At 35.2% G+C, this 23,177-nt stretch overlaps 3 protein-coding genes across 3 annotated transcripts in view; 2 read left to right on the forward strand and 1 right to left on the reverse strand.

Annotated features, from left to right (window-relative positions):
- Positions 1 to 1,950, reverse strand: part of LOC127787080 (uncharacterized) — a 36,062-nt gene extending 34,112 nt beyond the window's left edge. The window contains exon 1 of the mRNA XM_052314937.1: positions 238 to 1,950. Within this exon, the coding sequence (XP_052170897.1) occupies positions 238 to 1,797 (1,560 nt within the window). The 5' untranslated portion in view covers positions 1,798 to 1,950. The remainder of the gene's footprint in view (positions 1 to 237) is intronic.
- Positions 1,951 to 6,639: 4,689 nt separating this feature from the next.
- Positions 6,640 to 11,152, forward strand: LOC127786989 (transketolase, chloroplastic). The gene is made up of 7 exons (XM_052314807.1): positions 6,640 to 7,249; positions 8,057 to 8,147; positions 8,248 to 8,353; positions 8,448 to 8,730; positions 9,024 to 9,172; positions 9,308 to 9,461; positions 9,866 to 11,152. Exons 1-7 carry the CDS (start codon positions 6,752 to 6,754, stop codon positions 10,823 to 10,825), a joined length of 2,241 nt encoding a protein of 746 aa, XP_052170767.1. The 5' UTR covers positions 6,640 to 6,751; the 3' UTR covers positions 10,826 to 11,152.
- Positions 11,153 to 16,986: 5,834 nt separating this feature from the next.
- LOC127787405 (3-phosphoshikimate 1-carboxyvinyltransferase 2) lies at positions 16,987 to 22,763 on the forward strand. Its single transcript, XM_052315439.1, has 8 exons — positions 16,987 to 17,526; positions 19,259 to 19,503; positions 20,108 to 20,261; positions 20,692 to 20,906; positions 20,998 to 21,115; positions 21,600 to 21,810; positions 22,080 to 22,141; positions 22,235 to 22,763. The coding sequence occupies exons 1-8, from the start codon at positions 17,188 to 17,190 to the stop codon at positions 22,451 to 22,453; spliced, it is 1,563 nt and encodes a 520-aa protein (XP_052171399.1). The 5' UTR covers positions 16,987 to 17,187; the 3' UTR covers positions 22,454 to 22,763.
- Positions 22,764 to 23,177: the final 414 nt, after the last annotated feature.

Genomic DNA, 23,177 nt, shown 5'->3' on the forward strand with positions numbered 1-23,177 from the left:
AGACTAACATGTCGTACTGGCAAAAGGGAGACAAGAACAAATATCACATCATTGGAGTTCAAACAGTTTTAGTGTTTCTATTATACATGCTTGACTTAAAAGAAGCATTAGCTTACACACAACACGAATTTATGAAGTAAATGTGAATAACGCGTTGCAAGAATCATGCCCATCTCTGTTCAATATTAGATCAGTCTAGATAGCCTGAGAAACTAAAATCTCTTAAAAGTCACATACCTGATGGCAAGAAAGCTGTTTGGAAAGCTTTCTACAATCACCTCTAGCAAGTTCATATAGAGGGAGATCATCAGGGCATCCTTCTGGCTTCTCCCACTTAAACTCGGACCTTGTAGCCTTCTTAAGATCATCAAAATGGTTTTCATTCCTCACCAATAAATATAAACCTTTTGGCAACCCTGAAACACGATGAACGAATAAAGCAGCATGCACCTCAGAATCCCAAGCAAGAGTCCTATATGGCAATGCCAATTGTCTACTTTGTTTCCCTCCATCTCGAGAACCTGAAGGAAGGCAATGTAAGAGAATCTGATAAAACGTCTCCCTGTCCATTACAGTAACTCCATCCATATCCACTGCACTCCTCCGCTTCCTAACAATTTCCCTCAGTGAAAAACCTTTATATGACCTTTCACTGCACAGTCCACTTCCCCGAAAAGGCTCAACCAATAATTTATTTCCTACCTCTAATCGCTTCTTAACAGCTTCAGCTGTTCTATATATTATATCCCAACACACATGCTCTTTACTGAGCAAATTAGGTTTTCCTTTCCAGTCCAATTTTGAAAACTCAGATATAGCTGAACTCAATTCCTTATAGTTCACGCCAAATTCACCAACCCCATTTGGGAAAACAACGAGCACACAATCAGGGTGCTCATATTCAATCGCAGGTAATTTTCCTTTCATAGGCCTAGCCGGGATTTCGAATTCCGGGAAGAATTCAAGCCCAAAAAGCTTATCCAGATCCTCATAACCTAAACCGTCGAGAATCTTCACATCCCAACCAAGACCAGCCGCAGCCATAGAAACCGCGGCAATGGCATGCCCCAAATCGTGATTGCAATACCGAAACGCCCTCTCGCCGTACTTCCAGGCCTCCCGCCAGAAAATTGACGAAAACCCAATAAGGAAAGACCCTTCCGGGAAGAATTTGGGGAAAAACCCAGACGGGATATGGGTCCTAATCTCCAGAGAATGCTCTTTTGGGGCGTAATGAGCCACAAAAGGCGAGTCCGAGAGCGAATCGACTGCAGGGGCAATGATGTAACCTTCTGTCGGATGGAGATTGCCGCTGCTAGGGTTCACCCGGAGCGACCAGGTCGAGAGCCCAGTACTTTTCCACCCCGATAAAGCGAGAGAATCATAGAACAGCTGAGAAATAGAAGACTTAGAGATGGGTTTCGGAGAGGGAAGAGACTGGAACACAGAAGAGTATAATGGAGCCTCGGTGTTCGACGAATTTCCCGACTCTGTGGGAAAGTGAAGAAGAGGAACCAAAGGCGCCGAGACGTAGCGGCGAAAAGGATTTGGCTGATTGGCCCAGTCGAGGCCGTGCGGGCCTCTGGCGTAGTTGGTGAACGAGTGCTTCGTCTGGTTGTGGTACTTCATCGCCCGCTCCAGCAACGCCCTTTGCTGGTCGGAATCCAGGCCTGTAGAAGGCGACGGTGATGACGACAAGGACATGGTGGTGGCGGTGGCACGGCGGAGGGCGGTGGCGCAAGGCAGTGTGAGGCGGTGAGGACAGAGGGGTAGCCTGGCATGAAAGATTGATGGCATTGTCTAGAGCTTCATTTACGTTGCAAGCATCTTTCAATGGAATGCCTGGTCCGGTTGATTGACGTCTTGAGATTCTTGGACATGGCTGACGCTCGAAGGTTTCAGAACTTTCCAGGCTTCCAGGACCCGGTTCCAGGTGGTTCTCCTTCTGCCCATCCGGGTTTTCCAATTGGATCATATCAAAACAAAGTCAAATCTCAAATGGCATCAATTATAATTTGATAATTATAAAAATTATTTAAAGAAATTTTATTTAAATTTTGAATTTAAAATATATTCCACTTTTTTAATTAATTATACATTTCATCTTGACAATACTTCACCTTAAACACTATACGTTATACTCTTAAAAGTAAAAGACTTTTATCAATTAAATTATTTTTTAACAAGAAAATTAATACTCAATACTTAAAAAGTAAAAAAAAATAGAGTAATAAATATATGTTCATATAACTTCCTTATCTTTCAAAGATATTAGTGTTTATATAATTTGATTTGAAATGACTCGAGCGTGATTATCCCTAAGACTTTTTTTATGATATAATTTTTTGATTTGTTTTCGAGTGCTAATCAGATCATGATTTTAGATTAATTTCAAGATTATCCCTTTTGAAAAGGTATGGGTGACGTATGACACATTTTTAATAAGAACATATGTCACTCTATAATTGATGTATTAGGCAATGATTTTATCTAAATTTGACTAGCATTTTATTTTTATCAAATTCCATCTTAATCAATACGTATCTTTAATCAAATATAAAACCTATAACCATAATAAGAGAGTGACACATATAGACTTTTTATTGATTTTATTTTATTATGAACCCACGTCTTTATTGGAGATGAAATATGTAAATTTTTTTAATCAATTAAGCTTAATAAGAATTATTTTTGAATGTGAGTTCATTTTCAAGTGGGGTGGAATGTCACAAAAACTTAAAAAAAAAATCACCCAACATGTGATGTCGACTTCTGTTACAATTAAGAATAGTGAGATTTAATCTCCTAATAAATCATTCGATACTAAAATTATAATAAATATTGCACTTGAATATTTTGACATTGTTTCTTTATGGGTAGATTATAATAAAAAAGATTTGAATAAGTCTATATAATCGACTAATTATGATCATCTAGATAAGCTAAATAGACTAATTATAGGCATAATCTTGGGGCGTGACCTACCTCGATGCAAGTTTGGGTTGTCTGATACTAAATTTTGAGATAAATCAAACTCGTTAATCATTTTTAAATGGAGACTCAATCTCAAATTTATACTATTACAAGCTTTTTTATAATGCCCATCATTCTCTTATAATTAACCTAATAAAGGAACAAATAATAATAATTTAGCACATTTATCATTATTACCCCATCTTTTGCAATTATTCCCCTTGCACCCACAAAGTTGATTATTTAAGTTGCATGGTGGAAGAACTGGTGAAAGGTTGAAGCTTGGATGACAACAACCCCCTCATATTTTCTCTCAAAGTTCATGTGTAACTACTACAAGTTCTTGAGCTAATTTTCAAAGTCACTTACCCAAAAAATAAAAAATAAAAAAGTAATTACAAAATAACATAGTTAATATAATTAATTACTTAAATGATCTATGATTGTACTTTCATATTTTGAGACACTTTTTTGGTGAGAATATTTTCGAGTTTTGAAAAAATTACAAAAATACCCATTTTTCAAATTATTTAGAGATGACACGTATTCAAATATCATCAAAATTGGGTATAGATTCAACTCGATTTGAGCTATCTAATTAGATTTGCTCCAATCCAAAATCAAATATTTACTTATCTAGACTAAGTTTCAAATAATTGGTCTTGTAGTAAGACATCGCTTATTTGTTATTTGATATTTTTGTACTGTTATATGTGTCTTTTTTTATTTTGTTAATAAAAATGAAACCCGTTAAAAACATATGAAGATTTATAACGGGTTTGAGTTTTAATATAGCCTTAGTTTCACTATGCAAGTGAATATAAGAATCCCAACTTCAAAATCGAGCATCGTATCAATGTAAGAAATAAGATTAAAATCCGATATAATTTGTTTAATTATGGTTTGTTTGAGTATGCTTACGAATTGAAAAAAAAAAATTGTAGATAAAAGTGGACTTTAGTAGTTTTTCAAAGATTTTATCGTAAAATAAAGATTAAAATACGAAATAAAATTATTTCCAAATCAATCAATTCAATCCCACCAATAATAGCATGCCACTTGTTTTGATTGTCAAAATGCAACATGTGGCCTACTCGTTTATTTGCTACCCAAAAAAGTAGGTCCATTATCGATATATCCCACTCCATTATCTAAAAGTGTCGAAGGTGATCATCAAAAGTCAAAATTTCATCTTTAATTTTTTTTGTTATAAAATGTGTATTATATAAAACTTTTATTAAATAAATAAATAAATTAGAGGCCATAATTCCTATAGATCTTTCAATCACCACAAAAGGAGCATTCTTGGATATTTCTAAAGGAGGAGCCTATCATGCCATCAGAATATCCATTGGAATAATCACCTAATGGATGTCATTTTAGACCAATTAAAATATTTTTTTTTTTATAAAAAATAAAACAATATGACATCATCTTATATAGTTTTTATTATTTTACACATCATAAATACTTAAATTTGTAAATTATATAACATTATACTATCCAAATAGTAACAAAATTATAGACGGTGTAAAAAACTTAATTTTAGTTAAGAAAAATAAATGGACTTCATATAAAAAAATAAATATAAGTACACTAAAAGTAAAATTTTAAAATACCAAAACAAACAATTTTTATAATATTTACAAAAATATTATTTAGACACTTAATCGTAACACTCGTACATTAATATATTATACTAGAATGTATAATATATATATATAGATATAAATAAAGAGATTCGATTATAGATATTTTTTTCTCTCAAATCGTCTTATAATTTCTAAAACTCACGATACACCTTGACTTGGTCTAAATGTATGGACAAGTTTACCACGAGCTGAATTCCAAGACCTAGCCCTTAAAATAAATGTATGTGATTACACAATCTTACACAAAAGTAGAATCTAATCCACGATCTTGAAGTATCTTAACCTCCTAAATGCGTGTAGCAGATCGTCTATCCTATTTTTAAGGGTTGAGTTTATAATATATTTTAATGTGCAAATATCACAATTAAGTGTACCAATAATATCCTACTAAGGAAAATACTATACCTACAAATAAATTTGATAAATAAGGTGGCACATACAAATTCATAATAAAATTATTATAAATTTATATATATCATCATGATATATAAAAGTCTAATAAAATTATTTAGATTTATTATATTATCCACGTTGAGTAACATAATATTTATCCGACATAGATAAATTGAGAAATGAAGGCATGGACTCATTGAAGGTGGGACCCACATAGCCACCCCTACTAACTCGCGCCATACGTGATCAACACATTATTGCTCTAAAATTATTTATGGGTAAAACTTTTCTCTTTATAAAAAAGCAGATTATTCGGATAAATCAATGAAACATAGGGGAATGAGACAAGGAATAACGATTTCTCCAAGAGAATTCAAAAGCATTCATTTCCTACCCATAGTCAACGGTCCTGATCTGCTTCCCCAGATCCAACGGCCAAGGCCGTGCCTCTCCGGTTATGTCCACATCCCCTACTGGTACTGGGGACAATCCAATGAAAACTGCAAAATAGTCTTTATATTTCAATTTATATTATAATATTCATTAAATTCTTTATCTTATTATAATTTAATATGTCTTTAGAAATTGTGTCACACTTTATTAAAAATTATTACCGTCCAGATATAGAAAATAAAGATAATAAAGATAAAAACAATAAAAATGAACGATAAAAAAACATAACGATTTTCGAATAATAAGAAAAAAATCCAACGAGAGATTTTTCCACCACTAGGTCTGTGGCAACGGTTACTAACGATGATTGCTAAATGTCATATTAAATTAAATTGAACAGATTGAAATTGTTGATTCGGTTTGATTTAAATTGTAGGTTGGTTCAGTTCAATTTTTAAATTTAATAATTTTGATTTTTTGAATTCTATTCAATCATTCTTTTGGGATATTAATCATATTTCAAACCTCTTATCATTTAATCAATATAGGACTATTTATACTTTATCCCAAATTGAGTGATTCTAAAAGTGTAATTTTGTTATTTTTTAAGATAATGCTTATTAATCAAGATATAAATAAAAAAAATAAAATATATAAAACATTACAATTTTTTTTCATTTATAATGTGTTTGTTAAATTTATCTTACTATTATTGAAAAAGAAATCACGTGATTTTTTATCTGATATTTTTAGATATGTTTATTTATCTCTTCTCAAAATAAACATATATTGGACATTATAGATAAGAAAAAATAACACATATATCTTTTTGTATATTTCAAAAAATTTAAAAAATAATTTAATAAAAATCTTAGAATGCTTTTAGGATTTATTTTGATCATTCTATATTTGGGTCAAAAAATTATTTTAATTTTATTTTAATATAATTTTATTTTAATTATTTTAACAAATATTACTTAAAGGATAATAATGTTAATAGATAAGGTGTAATAAATGTATTTTAAATAATTTTATTGGCGATTGATAAAATTATTTAAAAAATAAATTTAAGATATAATAAATACATCTTATTTAAAAATAAAAAATACATATTTATTAATTTTTATATAAATTATATAAAAAAAATAATAGATGAATTAAAAAATAAAGTGATTTCTGAAATTCAACAAACTACCAAACAGCAAGCCTGACTCTTGAGCCCACAGCTCGCTCTCTCCCTCCCTCTCTCTCTCTCTCTCTCTCTCTACAAAAGATCAAAGCTTTCTTTGTTTTCTCTCCCAATTCCAATCTCTCTCTGTCTCTCCCTCTCTCACAGAGCCATGGCCACTGCTTCATCTCTGACCCTATCACAAGCTATCCTCGCCAGAAACACCAACCTCCACCGCCGCCATGGCTACAACCCACCAACCATCGTGCCCGCCCTCTTTCTCCCCACCTTCTCCGGTCTGAAGTCCTCCTCCACCTCGGTCTCCCCCGCCGTATCCGCCGCGAGCCACCGCCGTCAGACCTCCGGCCGCCCGGCAATCCGGGCATGCGCCACCGTGGAGACCGTCGAGAAGACGGAGACCGCCCTGTTGGAGAAATCGGTCAACACCATTCGGTTCCTGGCTATCGACGCCGTCGAGAAGGCTAACTCCGGCCACCCTGGCCTGCCCATGGGCTGTGCTCCGATGGGCCATATTCTGTACGACGAGGTGATGAGGTACAATCCGAAGAACCCGTACTGGTTCAATCGGGATCGCTTCGTTCTCTCCGCCGGCCACGGTTGCATGCTCCAGTACGCCTTGCTTCACCTCGCTGGCTACGACAGTATCAAGGTACTCTTGTTTCCTTAACGAGAACCCCTAACTGCTATCTTTGTACTTCACAAAATCACGTCCGTAAACAATAAGAAATCTGAGTGTTGATTCGTCTCAGAGAGATTTGAACCGTTACTTTAGTACTTGCCACCAGGCCAACCATGGGGTGAATATTTTTGTTCCAAACATTGAATTAAGCTTATGATTATACTCTAGTGTGTATATAGTTTGCTCTGGATCTGGGTATTTGAATGGGTAATTATGTTGTATGTATACCCAATATGTACATGCGTTTGGATCTGAGTATTGCCAAGGGAGAATTTTCTTATTTGAATCAAATTCTGATCTGGGCAATTCTCCTTTGAAGCAGAATGAATCACATTTCAGGCCCCATTAGCACTTAGCATTGATTCGTAATTGCTTCTTTGACTTGGTTTGTTCATTGTTTTACTTGACTAGGCATGATTTAGGTACAAACCATGTTCACATTAATTTACGGACTAATTGGGTTTGGTTGTAGTTCTTGTTTCCACGAATCAGCTGGACTTGTTCAACTTGAGTTTATTTACCTGTTTTTGGCAAAGCATGTTGGATTTCCCTAACATATTTTGTTTTATCTTTTTTGTTGTATCTTTTTAACGTTTCTTAACAATTGGTTCTTTCTGTAACTGGCCAGTGGTTTAAGCGAATATTTGGGGTCAAATATTGTTCTTTTATCCTTTTATTTATGGGAAATAAAATGTCAATCTGCATCTGCCATGAATGGACTCACTTTATGCTGGAAGGATCGTTGGCTAAAGTTTTCATGATTGGTCTTTCTATCAGGAAGAGGACTTGAAAGAATTCCGTCAATGGGGAAGCAGAACCCCAGGTCACCCAGAGAACTTTGAGACTCCTGGTATTGAAGTCACAACTGGTGAGAAGATGTGTCTGATTATTTTGTTCTTTTGCTTAAAAGAGTTCACTACAGCTCTTGCTATTGACCTCTATCTATTCTTCCCTTAATTTGTTTGTAGGCCCTCTTGGTCAGGGTATAGCCAATGCAGTTGGTCTGGCCCTTGCAGAGAAGCATTTGGCTGCTCGTTTTAACAAACCAGACAATGAGATTGTCGATCACTACACGTAAAGATCTTATTTGTCTCACTATCTCCTTTTCTTTTCCTTTTTTCAAATTGTAATCTGGTTGATGGTCTGTAATCGGTATTCCTTTTTTTAGTTATGTGATATTGGGGGATGGATGTCAAATGGAGGGGATTGCAAATGAAGCTTGTTCTCTTGCTGGTCACTGGGGACTTGGAAAGCTTATTGCTTTCTATGATGACAACCATATCTCTATTGATGGCGACACGGAGATTGCTTTTACTGAGAGTGTTGACACTCGTTTTGAGGGACTTGGATGGCACGTTATCTGGGTGAAGAATGGGAACACAGGTTATGATGACATCCGTGCTGCCATTAAGGAAGCAAAGGCTGTTAAAGACAAACCCACATTGATCAAGGTAAAATTTTAGCTGCATGCATTAATGTCTGTTTTACTTTGGGTTAGTAAGATGATTGAAGGATCAAGTATGCAGTGGAAATAACCTATTCAAACAATCTTTTAAAGTTAGTATTTACATTTTACTCATTGTTCAGGAGTTAAAAGTAGCTCCCTGGATATGAAGATGAAGAAACATAAATGCAAAGTAACAGTTTGAAAATGAATTGGGTGCTCAATTATGTTGATTCTCACAACATTCTTAAATTTTTAGGTTCCATTCTGTTCCAATACTGATTTTTATCTTCCATACAGGTGACCACCACCATTGGTTGTGGCTCTCCTAACAAGGCAAATTCGTACAGTGTACATGGTAGTGCACTGGGTGCCAAGGAAGTTGATGCCACAAGGAAGAACCTTCGATGGCCCTATGAGCCTTTCCATGTTCCTGAGGATGTGAAGAAGTAAGGAAGTTTCTGCTATGCCACATAACACCTGGGTGTCTCATTGATATTACTATATTATTGAAAAAACAAAAGGGAATGATTTGATTGTTTGGCTAGTTTTATTAAGAATATACTTGCATTTCTCTTGTATAGTCACTGGAGCCGCCATGTCCCTGGGGGTGCTGCTCTTGAAGCTGAATGGAATGCCAAATTTGCTCAATATGAGAAGAAATATAAGGAGGAAGCTGCGGAGCTGAAGTCTATTATCAGTGGCAAACTACCAGCTGGTTGGGAGAAAGCACTTCCGGTGAGTAGGGTGTTATTAATGTCCATCACTCTTTATCTTCTCTGTGGGGGTATGTCTAGATAGTAGTCACTATTGGATCATTTGAAAATGGCAGCAAATTTCCCAAAATTTCATGGTAGAATTAAATGAAGCTAAAATCTTTTTTGTCAGAAAACAGAAGCACTTTTGCACGCACGGTAGACAAACAGCCGTTGGACAACTCGGCAGAGTCAAGTTCACTTCTTTGATTGTGAAGTAGTTCTTTTGTCATATGGATCATCGTTGAATTTCTTGTTACACGTTTAGAGATATTCTATCATGTTCTTTCATCATACGGGTTATTGTGGAATTCTTGGTATACATCAGTAGAGTCATATATATCATGTATTTATATTTTAAGACCATTTTATCCTTGTTTCTTGCAGACGTACACTCCAGAGAGCCCAGCAGATGCTACCCGGAATCTCTCTCAACAATGCCTGAATGCCCTTGCAAAGGTTATCCCTGGATTCCTTGGCGGCAGTGCTGATCTTGCTTCCTCCAACATGACCCTGCTGAAAATGTTTGGGGACTTCCAAAAAAACACGCCGGAAGAACGTAATCTCAGGTTTGGTGTTCGTGAGCATGGGATGGGAGCCATCTGCAATGGGATTGCCCATCACAGCCCTGGACTCATTCCCTACTGCGCAACTTTCTTTGTTTTCACCGATTACATGAGAGCAGCCATCAGGATTTCTGCCTTAAGTGAAGCTGGAGTTATCTATGTTATGACTCATGATTCAATTGGACTAGGAGAAGATGGGCCGACACATCAGCCGATTGAACACTTGGCAAGCTTCCGTGCAATGCCCAATATTTTGATGCTCCGTCCAGCTGATGGAAATGAGACAGCCGGGGCATACAAGGTTGCTGTCCTGAACAGGAAGAGACCGTCTATCCTTGCTCTCTCCCGGCAGAAGCTGCCCCAACTTGCTGGAACTTCGATTGAGGGAGTTGAGAAAGGTGGATATATCCTATCAGATAATTCTTCTGGCAACAAGCCGGATGTTATCTTGATGGGTACTGGTTCAGAATTGGAAATCGCTGCCAAGGCAGCTGATGAACTCAGAAAGGAAGGGAAGGCTGTAAGAGTTGTTTCCTTTGTTTCCTGGGAGCTATTTGACGAACAATCAGATGCTTACAAGGAAAGCGTTCTGCCAGCAGCTGTAACTGCCAGGGTTAGCATTGAAGCTGGATCAACATTTGGTTGGGAGAAGATTGTTGGAAGCAAAGGTAAGGCTATTGGAATCGACCAGTTTGGGGCCAGTGCTCCAGCGGGGAAAATCTACAAGGAGTTTGGCATATCAGCGGAGGCCGTTGTTGCTGCAGCTAAAACAATTTCCTAGATTCCTCGACACGGGGTTCTTGGTTGCTGGTTGTCACATCTAAATTTCTGCCTTAGGGTTCCGGGTTTGGAGATTTATAGTTCAAAAGCCATTCTTAAAGAGATCTGTCTCAGTGCATCATATGGCCTCGTAACATTTCACAATAAAACAAGGGGTTTTCTTGCTTCGATCTTCGTCAGTAGAGTAGCGAAGTCTGGAGACTGAACCGGTATCAAAAAGAGAGGGATTTTATGTTGTAATCTGTACCAACTATTGGATCTGTCCTGAGTTTTGTAACATTTTGTGGTTAATTTGTCAATGAGGTTTCACTTTCACAACCCCCTTCAATATATATTTTGCAATGGGATTTGGGATTGGCTTTGCTTCAATTTGGAGTGCATTTGGATTGGGTGGTGGAGTGAAGGTGAAGCCATTGAAGATGGTGGTCCTACCTTGAGATGCTGTCGGAGCCATGGCTTGAGGATAAATTGTTGAGGATGATGGGGGCTCACCAGAGAGAAGGCAATGGGAGAGATGTTGACCTGTTGATGGCTGTGAGGTTTGTTTAAGCTGCCCTCTCAACCTGCCTATCCACATTGTCTTCTACTTCTCTTCCCCTCTCCCTTTCAATTATTCATCTGTTAAGAGTCTCTCCCCTGCCCTGCCCTGCCCTGCCCTTTCTTAGGTCATTCTTTGTGGTGGTTGAAGAGTTTGGTAAGAGTGAGTGGGACCCATTTTGGTCAAGAATAAGTTTTGGAAATCCAGCACATTCTCTCTCTCTCTCTCTCTCTCTGTGAGAGTTTTGGTTTTACACCTAGCATAAATCACCTCTTGCTTCTCTTCCCACCAACCACATAGACTTCGATCCTCAAGAAAGAAATCCAATTTGATATTTGCAGCATTACGAGCTTACCCTATAAGATATTGTGGTAAATAAAGATAATTGACAATCTAAAATAGTTAATGAGTTTAAATGTTTGTCGATATTTTTTGCTAGATCCTTTTTAAGCTAAATAACCATTTGAGAGAAAACAAAAGATCTTGATTATAACTGTTTTTTTTGGTTAGTTAAGTCACACAAGTAGGTAGGTGACAAATGTAGATTACACTACACGTATAATTTTTTATTCTTAGTTAATGAAGGGCGAAGTGACCCCACAAAGTAATTTAAAATAATATTATTATGTTTTATTTTCCTTACAATCTTAAATTATATAACAGACAATTATTTAAACAATCATTAATCATCATACTCAAACATATAAAATTATGATATTTTTAATCTCAACACTATAAAAACTATTAGTATTAATATTTTTCGGTATTACTCAAATAATAGATAGATAATAGATTAGATGAAACTTAGGGTGTGTTTGATTGGAATTATTTTCTATAGAAATGTCATATCAATGAAATTTTTTTCATATTTGTATGTTTGATTGCTTTTAACAATTTTCATGAAAAATTTTCATGGTACAACACATGTTTTGGTCTATTTTCCATAAAAAATTACAACTAGGAGAGGTGGGAATTATTTTCCATAAAATTAGAAAATATTTTTCTTTTTCATCTCTTTTCAATCAAACACAGCCCTAGAGTTTTTCAAACAAGCAACAACAGGCCAGTTTCTGGTGGCATCATCAGTACTTAATTTAGTCAAAAGGGGAAGTAAGATGGCAGCCAGCCAAGTGACCCACCTTACAAAGAAAGGAAACAAACTCCATGGTTGGTCTGGCAATGGTGCAGCCACCAACCCCATAGGGCTGCTCCATGGTTGGTCTGGCAATGGTGCAGCTACCAACCCCATAGGGCTGTGGTTGGTGGGGAAGATGGTGTTGCCTTCTCCATCATGTGTTAAGTTTCAACTACCTTTGTGGGTCCATTTGTGTACATGCTCTAACCACCCAGATCTTACTTAACTAGTTGGATGTGAATCATTTGAATATATATATATATATATATATATTTTTTGGGGGGGGGGGGGGGTTGGTTAAAGCATAATAATAATAAAAAATATAGGGGTTATTATATAAAAAAATGTTAAGTTATTAATAATGTAAAACTTTTTATTTTTCTTTTTTGTTAATTGAGTTTCAATAGGATAATAAGATCATTTAAAGTTAGAGAATATATATATATATATACGAGTTTATTTATCCGATAAAAAAAAGTTATTCATGCAAAACATCTTTTAAAATAGTAGAAAATTGACTCAATTTTTTATTTTTTATTTTTTTATAAATAAGAATTTCATTGCAAAAAATCATAAGTATATGTAGCTTAAAGTTATGGCATACTCCGAGTCTTACGAAAATGATAAAATAATAAGACTAAAGTAGCAAATAAAGAACATTCCTCCAAACAATATAAAGAATAAAAACTACATACAACTATATATAAGAGTCAGATAAATTCTTCCTAATCATTTAAAGACTTTTAATGTGAATGTCGACATTTATGATGAAAATACTGAGTTACTCACTTAAAAATACAAAGAGATAACATAAACTTTATGCAATCGTCAATTCCTTTTATATTCATAAGTAAAATATGAGGTACATTTGCGTCAAATTTAATATTTGTAATAAAGACATCCGACTACTTTCCAAATAATAGTTTAGTGTATAAGGGATTTAGAGACTTTGCATTTTGTCTTGGAGTATCCGAATATCCTATTTTGTTAGTAATATTATTGAGGCTAAAATCTGTTAAATTTTCTTAAAGTTTATAATTTGAAACACTTGACCTTTTATTTTTTCATTGAGAACTGTTTTTGATACCATTTTTTAACTAACAAAAATTAAATTTACATGCCAAAAAAAAAAAACCTTAATGTTCTAATTAATCTTAAATAATTACACACGATTCTATTATTACAAATTAATTTAAAATACAAATATTTAACTTTAAGTGAAGGAGAGTAATGCTATTAATGATTTGAAAAGGAAAAATAAAAAAAAAGGAAAAGTGGGAAAAGGCAACCACTAATCTTATTTAGTCATTAAATCCATATAAAATCTTATTTTGTCTCTAAATGCAAAAACTAATTAATCCGTAATTTAAATGAAATTCAATTTATTTTTAAACTATAGAAAAAAATAGTCTCAAATTTATCTTTGAATCCCGAAAACAAAGTAATTTTTAATTTCTGAAATTACAAGCACAAATGGTAATTGAAATTTCAATTAAAAATTGTATTTTATTAAGGAAAAAAAATAAAAGAATTGCATATTTAAAAAATCAATAAAAATGTATTTACGAACAAAAAAAAAAGATTCAATAAAAATTTCAATTTTTTTTTATAGATTTTTTGCTTTCATGATATAAAGATAAATTAGAGATTAATTTGGTATGTGATTTAAATATAAATCGAATTTTGCTTAAGTTATTGACTAATTTGGTGGTGGTTACATTTTCTCATAAGGAATTGAACCATTCAACTTAACTAATTTTTATGAATCTAGTAAACTGTCCCATTCACATGAGCCCACCAAATATCCATTGCTAGTAAGAAAAGGCTAGTAACCTATGTTACATGAAATACATATGAGTCGTTTTTTCGTTTCGAAACATTTTCTATTTCTGTTTCGGATTCTATTTATATATATATTTTTAAAAAAAATATTCGTTTCCACGTTTCCGTTTCCTATTGAAAACATTTCTCATTTTCCGTTTTCGTTTCCGTGTAACATAGCTAATAACCACTTGTGATGCACAAAATTTGAGCGGATGCGCTATTTTGATATTTTTAAATGTTTTATATTTTTTAAATTAAAAAAATATTAAAAAAAATTCAGATTATTTTTATTATTTTAAAAATATTTAGACTTATTTCTAATAAGTTAAAAATATCATAAACACCTTTCTAATTTAGAAATACGTTTCCATATATAATACTTATAATAATTGTGTATGTAATAATAAATGTATATAATAATTATAAAGTATTGACTGTTAAAGAAATTAGGTGGTGTTCTCTTTGTATTTTAATTTTAAGTTTTGAGTTTTGAATTCATTTTTAGTTTTGTGTTTTGAGTGTTTGTTTTGAGATTATTGAAAATGCGTTCTTTTTGTCATTCTGAAAAAATATTTCTCAAAACTAAAAATTAGAAAATGCGTTCTCTTTGAGATTTTGAGAAAAAATATTTTATGATATTTTATTTAATAAATTTGATTCAAAGTAAATTATAAATATTTATTAATAAATTATAATTTTAATTTAAAGAATTTAAAATATAATACCAAAAATAACTAATGATTTAATCATATATAATAATGTATTAAAATTACAAAATATTTTTTAAAATTATTTTTAATTTGACTCAACTAATAATTTTATAATAAAATTATTTTTACTTACAAATTAAAATTTGACATTAATTTTAAAATTTAGATTACCCGCAACATAAATATTAAAAAAATTTATAAATCATAAAATAGCAAAAGAGAAAGTTTATCTAAAATTTTAAAAATATTATTGAAAAGAAAAATTAATAACAAAAACCATAATACATAAATCATAATACATGTTTTGGGCGTGGAGGCAGAAGAAATGGCAGGGAAGAATGGCCGAAGCTGAAGGAAGAAATGGCAAGGAATAAATGGCTGAAACCGGAAGAAATGGCAAAGGGCAGAAGAGACGACTGGCGGTGGCGATGGTGATGGCAGATTTGGGCGTGGAGGGCGGTGGCGGGACAATGGCAGTGGCGATGATGGCGGTGGCGGATCTGGGAGTGGAGGGCAGTGGCGGGCGATAACGATGGCGATGGTGGCGGATTTGGGAGTAGCGGTGGTGTCGGTGGCGAGCGACGGCGATGGCGATGGCGGTGGAGGATGCGGATCTTGGCGTGGAGGACAGTGGCGGTGGTGTCGATGGCGGATCTTGGCGTGGAGGGCAATTGCAGTTGTGGCGATGATGTCGGTGGTGAGCGGTGGCGTGGAGGGCGATGGCAGTGGTGGTGGAAGATCTGTGTTGCTTGTTGGAAAAGAGAGTGGAGCTTGGAAGGGAGAAGGCAGATGGAATGCGTGAGTTTTTCGCGTTTTCAATTTTTACTGTATTTTGGCTGTAAACAGCCAAAACATTTTTTTGCCGTTTTCCATTTCCTTCACAATTTTTTTCCTTGTTTTTGAAAACGCGTTTTTGAAAATAACAAAGAGAACACATTTTGATGTTTTGAAAAATTGAAAACAGAAAACGACCCGAAAACGCCAAAGAGAACAGGCCCTTATATTTTGTGATAGTTATACATGTTTATATTTGTTTTAATATATTATGATTATATTTATTTTTAGATTGAATAATTATTTTTTATATTAAAAATTATATTTATAGAAATACCCCTATATTTTTTTTTATTGATGCTTTTCTCTTGCATTTTTGTTTTTTTTTTAAATATTGATTTTCTATTTTGTATCTTATCTATTTTCCATTTTCATGTAATCTAAGGTAGCGTTTATTAAAATGAACAAGATAAGAGAATATCAAGATAAAGTCGAAATGCTTTCCGTACCAAAATATGAAATAGTTAATATAAAATTAGAAAATATTTCAAGATTTTTATCAAATTATTTATTAAATTTTTTAAAATATATTAGAGGACATAAAAATCATTTTTTTCTTATCTATAAACACCAATATATGCTTATCTTGAGAGGGGAGAGATAAACATATCTTATAAAATCAAGATAAGAAGTCACGTGACTTCTTTTCTAATGATCACTAGATAAATTTAACAAACACATTAAAATTATCAAATATTCGGAATGCTTTACATATCTGACTCTTTTCTCCTCTTATCTTGATTAACAAATACTTAGACTTAGGCTCTTAAGAATTCACGTAGGAAATGCTTTTTGCACATAATCAATTAAGTGTAAACTTATATTAAATAATTCCAATATTACGATAAGATAAGAATCACGTCAGAGAATTTTAAAAAATTCATTTACATTTTATATATTTTAAATAATAAGAATATAATAAAATTTACATCACTCTTTTATTCTTTTATTTTATTGGTTAATTCAAACCCTAAACCTAAATTTTAAACTCGACACCTTTCCAAAGATAAGCTAAAAATTTCATTTACTATCATTTTCTTAAGACAAAAAGAAAAAAGAATGGAAAGAAAAAAGAAGGGGTTGTCTAAACTTGCTTTCACTCTCCTCCCTACCAACCCCAAACCCAACCCAACCCCAACCCCAGCTGGGTTTCTTCCTGCCTTCTCTGGGGGCAAGAGTTTGGTTGTTGGGCCCCTCCCTCTCTCTCTCTCTCTCTCTCTCTCAAATAGCCACTTTCTCTTCTACCCCATCGAACGAACATCAATTTCTAGACAGATAGAAAAGAAATTCCTGAAACAAATTTCCAGAGAAAAAGCAATAGAATGGCTCAAGTTAGCAAGCTCTCTGTTGCCATCCAGTGCAATAATTGCAACGGCATTCTGCCCAAGCCCCGGAATCAGAAACCTCTTCTGGGTTGTTCCTTTTTGGGATCGAAACTCAAGGGTGGTTGGGAGCGTTCTCTGTGTTTGAGCCACGAAAGGGCTTTGAACCACTCTTCTGTGAGATTTAGGACTTCGGCAGCTTCGATTGCCACCGCCGAGAAGCCTTCCGCCGCGCCGGAGATCATGTTGCAGCCCATCAGAGAGATCTCTGGCACCGTCAGGTTGCCCGGTTCTAAGTCGCTCTCCAACCGGATTCTCCTTCTTTCTGCTCTTTCCGAGGTAATTACTCTTAAGAGTTTCCATTTCCCCCCGTCTTTTTGGTGTGCACGATTCTGTGGGATCGAAATGAAATTGGGTTCTAGGTCTTGCCTAAGTTTGATGATTGGTTTCGTTGCAACTTGGTGCTTGTAGAATTTAAATTTGGGATATTGAAGTTAATTGGTTAGTGACAACTCTCTTTACGTTGAAAGAACACAAATGCGGTTATAAACGTGACCCATGAGGTTGAAATTCTATGCTGTTGTACTTTAATTCTTTTGCCTTTTTTTGTTTCCTTTTGGTGTTTGCGATTGAAGTAAATTGAATTGCTCATTTGGGATTCCTTCCCCCCCCCCCCTCTTTTTTCGCCTAAATTTGATCATTGACATTGCTTAAGATTTGGTTTTGAGAGAACCTTCTGTACGCAGCAAGAAGGGAGCACAAATCGTAGAGGTCCCACACGAGGTTGAAAATTGTGTTTTTTGGTAACTGAAAATGATGATCGTGCAGATTTGTTTAGTACAATTTAATTTGGTATTGCTCTAGAGTGTTTTTTAGTGTTCATGATTATGGTTTGGGATTTAAATTAAATGACCCTCCTAGGGAACCTGGGTTGTTTGTGAATTTGAGTCTGTGTTACTTGAGATTTGGTACTAGTCAAATTTAGATTTGGGACAGAGCTTAATTGGTTCTCAGGAAGTATCTGTAAGAACATGAGTCAGTATGAAAACCTCAGAAAGTGTGGAAATTGTGTTTCTAGTTCTTGGAAAAGGATATCATGCATATTTGGACGAGTAAGATTGAATTTGGTATTACTGGTAGGTTCTTAGGGTGTTATGGAAAATTTAGAATGCCTTACTGTTGGTTACACAAAAGCTGAAATTTTGAAAGTATATTGGCCTTTCCAAATGATCTGGAGCTCACAAATGTGATGGAATTAAAGTGTAAATTATATATTTTTGGAACTTGGTATATTTCATCTTAGATACACAAATTGCAAATGCTTACTGAGTAGGAAGTAGTCAAGGTAGGGAAGGAGCAACAAGGACTGAATGGTTGTCCAGTGTAAGTTGTTTGCTAAGGTTGTTATTTGAATGTATGATTCCAAGGTCGCAGCTCCAAGGCTACCTTCCTTGTGTAGTTTAAATATTTTGCTCTTATCTGCTTGCTTCTTATTCAACAAAAATCCTTGGCTACAAATACAAGATATTGAAAAATTATACAAACAAGGATAACAAACTGCACAGGTCTGTTTGAATCTGACACAGCATAATTCTAGGAAACAGCCTAGATGATCCAAAAATGAAACAAACAAATTGAGCAGGTGCTAACTTCAAGATGTGCCAAGTAATGTTTGCAGGAGTTACACAAATCTTTACTTTATAGAAAGTGCATATTCTCCCATTTGCTATATTACTTAGAACATTGTCACTTCATTTGACGTGTTCTTGTTCTTGAAGAATTGGAGCATTGCTTACTTTGTTATTTCTGGAAGTCATCATTATTTGATTTTAGGTCAACCCCCTTCTTCTTTCTTTCTTTCTTTCATCAGGTAATAGGAAGTCTTTTTTCCTTGGGATTTCTGCTAACTAATTTCAGGCCCTTTTTTTATACAACCTTTATGTGTATAGATATTTATGTTTTGCTTTCTTAGGGTCTCAATTGCATTTCTTAGTTTGTTCTGTTTGTATGTATGCTGCACCTTGTGAACAATCTGAATGGACAGAAAGCTTTACTTTTAATAACTTTGCAGGGAACAACCATTGTCGACAACTTGCTGAACAGTGAAGATGTCCATTACATGCTCGGTGCTTTGAGGACCCTTGGGCTACATGTGGAAGAGGATAGTGAAAACAAGCGAGCCATTGTAGGAGGATGCGGCGGCATGTTTCCTGTGGGTAAAGAATCAAAGGATGAAATTCCACTTTTCCTGGGTAATGCAGGAACAGCAATGCGGCCATTGACAGCTGCAGTTACTGCTGCTGGTGGAAATTCGAGGTCTGTCTAACTTCTTTCTAAAGAAAGTTAGCTTGCTACTGAAACCATGGCTATTTAGGTGACAAATAATGATGCCCTTTGTCTTATACCTCTAAGATCATTTGCATTGTTTCTAGTCTTTAACCCAATTTTTTTGGTGAACTATGTGGATCCAATTTTCTCCATTCAGTTTTATTTTGAAGTCATATCCTTATTTAAGGTGAATGTGTGGTGCAATATGAGCTTATTGATGTTTATTTTACCATTCTGTAGGTGGGTCAAACCACTCAGCTTTCTGTACACATTATTGGTTCATGATTTTGGGCCCAACATTTAGTATAGATTGGCCATGATAGATATCAAAATATAACCCGTCAAAAAAGTGAATATGCCCCAAATTTCCTTACTTTGTCGGTATATAAAATTTTTATAATCACCATACTTTTTTGTTATTTCTGACACACAGTGACCAGTTTGTCTGAGCTGTAGATTGTCACTTGACCAATGCTACCTAGTAATGGATCATGCAGCATGTCTCTGGGGGATGAGTGTTAATATTTAGCTTTTGCTTTTACAACTTTTAAAAATAAAACTAATGCCTTCATAATATTTAAATTGATTTCAGCTACGTACTTGATGGGGTTCCTCGAATGCGAGAGAGACCAATAGGTGATTTAGTTACTGGACTTAAGCAACTTGGTGCAGATGTGGATTGTTTTCTTGGGACAAACTGTCCTCCTGTTCGTGTAGTTGGAAAGGGAGGTCTTCCTGGTGGAAAGGTAAACTTTCATTCGCTCAGCATTGGCATTTCGATATTGGACATTTCTACAGAAGTCTTGCTGAGGTATATGTGGTTCATTTAGAGTTTTAGCTTCCTCATATATGAAGTATCGCCATTAGCCATATGAATATGGATGCTTAAACATTTTTGAACTTGTAAATTACACGATATTGGGCTGAGAATAAATGACCTGTGTCTTTTATTAATCAGGAATTATTCTTGATAGCCAAGTATGTTGCTTGTACATTCTTATTTAGAGCCTTAATTTTTTGTATAAAATCTGTTTGTCATCTGATGCTTTACTCTGTCTTATTAACCTATGTTAAGCTCTACATCTACATAAATTTCATCTCTAGGCTATTAAGAGAATGTTGTTGAGTCTCTTTCGATCTTGTTCACTAATTCTCCATTTGTGGAGTCTTTTGTAGGTCAAGCTCTCTGGATCAGTTAGTAGTCAATACTTGACTGCTTTGCTCATGGCAGCTCCATTGGCTCTTGGAGATGTGGAGATTGAGATTATTGATAAACTTATTTCTGTACCTTATGTTGAGATGACTCTGAAGTTGATGAAACGCTTTGGAGTTGATGTGGAGTACACTGATAACTGGGATAGGTTCTTGATCCGAGGTGGTCAAAAGTACAAGTAAGCCTCTTTGCACACCTTCATCGAACATTTTACACAACTTGTGAAGACCAATGTTACATTTGGAGTAATCAAATGCAAAATTCATCAGGTCACCTGGAAATGCTTATGTGGAAGGCGATGCTTCAAGTGCCAGTTACTTTCTAGCTGGTGCAGCTGTCACTGGAGGCACCATCACTGTTGAAGGATGTGGCACAACCAGCTTGCAGGTATTACTCACACTGGCATACCATCTTTTGGTGTTGTTAGCTTCCTGTGATAGTAGTTCTGAAATCTGCTTCAGCACAAAATTTTAGTTTGTTAATTTCTAATTTGTTAAAGTAACTGGGGCTTTGACCCCAAGATAGTCTTGGGTTACTATGATATGTACTTGGGGTTCCAAGCCCATTGTCTAGCAAAACATTTGGAAATTCTGCCATGTAAAGGATATCCAAATATCATTTACTATGGTTTTTTTCCTCTGAGTAATTCTTCGAGTCAAAATAGGGTTCTTTTATCTGACAGGAATTTATTTTGTATTTAAATTTCAACTTTTTTAGTTGTACCAACTTGATACTTTATCTACTACAAATGAGTACCCAATTTCATGGTTCGACTATTTTTTCAGATATATTTCTAGTCTATTATATGTATCTTTATCATGTTTTTTAGGTTAGTCATTTGACCTTCATTTTTCCTCTTCTGGTCAACTAGGGAGATGTTAAGTTTGCTGAGGTTCTTGAGAAAATGGGAGCAACAGTTACTTGGACGGATAACAGTGTGACAGTCACAGGGCCACCCCGGAATCCTTTTGGAAGGAAACACTTGCGTGCCATTGACGTTAATATGAACAAGATGCCTGATGTTGCCATGACTCTTGCTGTCGTTGCTCTTTTCGCTGATGGTCCTACTGCCATAAGAGACGGTATGATTACCCTCTTGGTTTTGGAAACTGATAGCTAAAAGCAACTAATCTAATGCACAAGTGTGATAAAACTTTCCAGTTATTGGTTCTCTAGTTCATAATTTCTACCCAACACACAAGAAACCATTAAGTCAATGGCTACAATTTTTGTAGGTCCCCAAATCTTAGCACATTCCTCTCTCTCTGGTTAGATAATTAGGTAGACTATCGCTGTCTGAAGAATTAACAGTTCAAACTGATCTTTTGATGCTTGGTGTCTTTGCTACCAGTGGCTAGCTGGAGAGTAAAGGAAACTGAACGGATGATAGCGATTTGCACTGAACTGAGGAAGGTTGGAGTCTAGCGCATTCTAAATGTTAAAAAGTTTTTGTTGTCTAATACTATGACATTTTGATCTTTAACAATGCTACGGGTTTAAATGCAGTTGGGAGCAACAGTTGAGGAAGGGCCAGATTATTGTGTGATCACCCCACCGGAGAAGTTAAATGTTATAGCCATAGATACCTATGATGACCACAGAATGGCCATGGCATTCTCTCTTGCCGCCTGTGCAGAGGTTCCCGTCACCATCAAGGACCCCGGTTGCACTCGCAAAACTTTCCCCGACTACTTTGAAGTCCTGGAGAGGTTCGCAAAACATTGAGCAGCCCATCAACGTTCGCAACAAAATTGAAGGAAAATCAAGAGGTTCCACCGATGATGCTTCGAATACCATGGTCCCCTGGAAATGTAGAATAGAGACCAAGGCAAGCCTTTTACCCCCTTTCAATTTGCCTTGTTATTGCTTAAGACATATAATTCCTGTCGTGGTCAGAGATTTTGTTGCTTAAATCTGGAGTTCCCCCTAAGGAGTGAGTGTAATTAAGCTGTTTTTGATTGATCCCAAGTCTATGGATGCTCATTAGTTCAATAAATGACATAATTATATTGATCTGAAGATCATTTTCTTGGTTTCTAGTGATCTTGTGATTAATAATGCACTAATGCAGTCCTGTAGAGGAGAAGTGTATTTACTTGGATCTCAGCTTGATCTCCGTGCTATGGCAAAAGCAAGGGAGACTCTGGACAACTCTTTCTCATGTTTTCCCATCAGCAATTTTCCGGGAAAATGATATCTAATGCAATACTTATAGTGAATATAACAGCATAACATAGGGTGTAGTTTGTCAATCATTTGAAGGGCATTCTAGTTCATGCAGATTCATTTAATTTACCCTTATTCCAGAGAGAGAGAGAGGGGCTGTTGTCACAACCCGAGCCTGTATAGTTTAAGCAAGTTTGTTTATTTTAGAGTAAAATGCACTCAAATTCCCTTCCCTGAGGTTTGGGCGGTCACTGTCTGAGAGTGATTGGAATGGATTTCACCC

This window comes from Diospyros lotus, chromosome 12 (assembly GCF_014633365.1).
Source record: "Diospyros lotus cultivar Yz01 chromosome 12, ASM1463336v1, whole genome shotgun sequence".
Taxonomy (NCBI): Eukaryota; Viridiplantae; Streptophyta; class Magnoliopsida; order Ericales; family Ebenaceae; genus Diospyros; species Diospyros lotus.

Bases quoted from the DNA above. Each gene is read 5' to 3' on its own strand.
- LOC127786989 (XM_052314807.1), top strand. From the start codon at position 6,752: ATGGCCACTGCTTCATCTCTGACCCTATCACAAGCTATCCTCGCCAGA. The intron at 8,731-9,023 runs GTAAAATTTTAG...TCTTCCATACAG, and splicing joins ACAAACCCACATTGATCAAG to GTGACCACCACCATTGGTTG. The intron at 9,173-9,307 runs GTAAGGAAGTTT...TCTCTTGTATAG, and splicing joins GTTCCTGAGGATGTGAAGAA to TCACTGGAGCCGCCATGTCC.
- LOC127787405 (XM_052315439.1), top strand. From the start codon at position 17,188: ATGGCTCAAGTTAGCAAGCTCTCTGTTGCCATCCAGTGCAATAATTGC. The intron at 19,504-20,107 runs GTCTGTCTAACT...AATTGATTTCAG, and splicing joins GCTGCTGGTGGAAATTCGAG to CTACGTACTTGATGGGGTTC. The intron at 21,811-22,079 runs GTATGATTACCC...CTTTGCTACCAG, and splicing joins TCCTACTGCCATAAGAGACG to TGGCTAGCTGGAGAGTAAAG.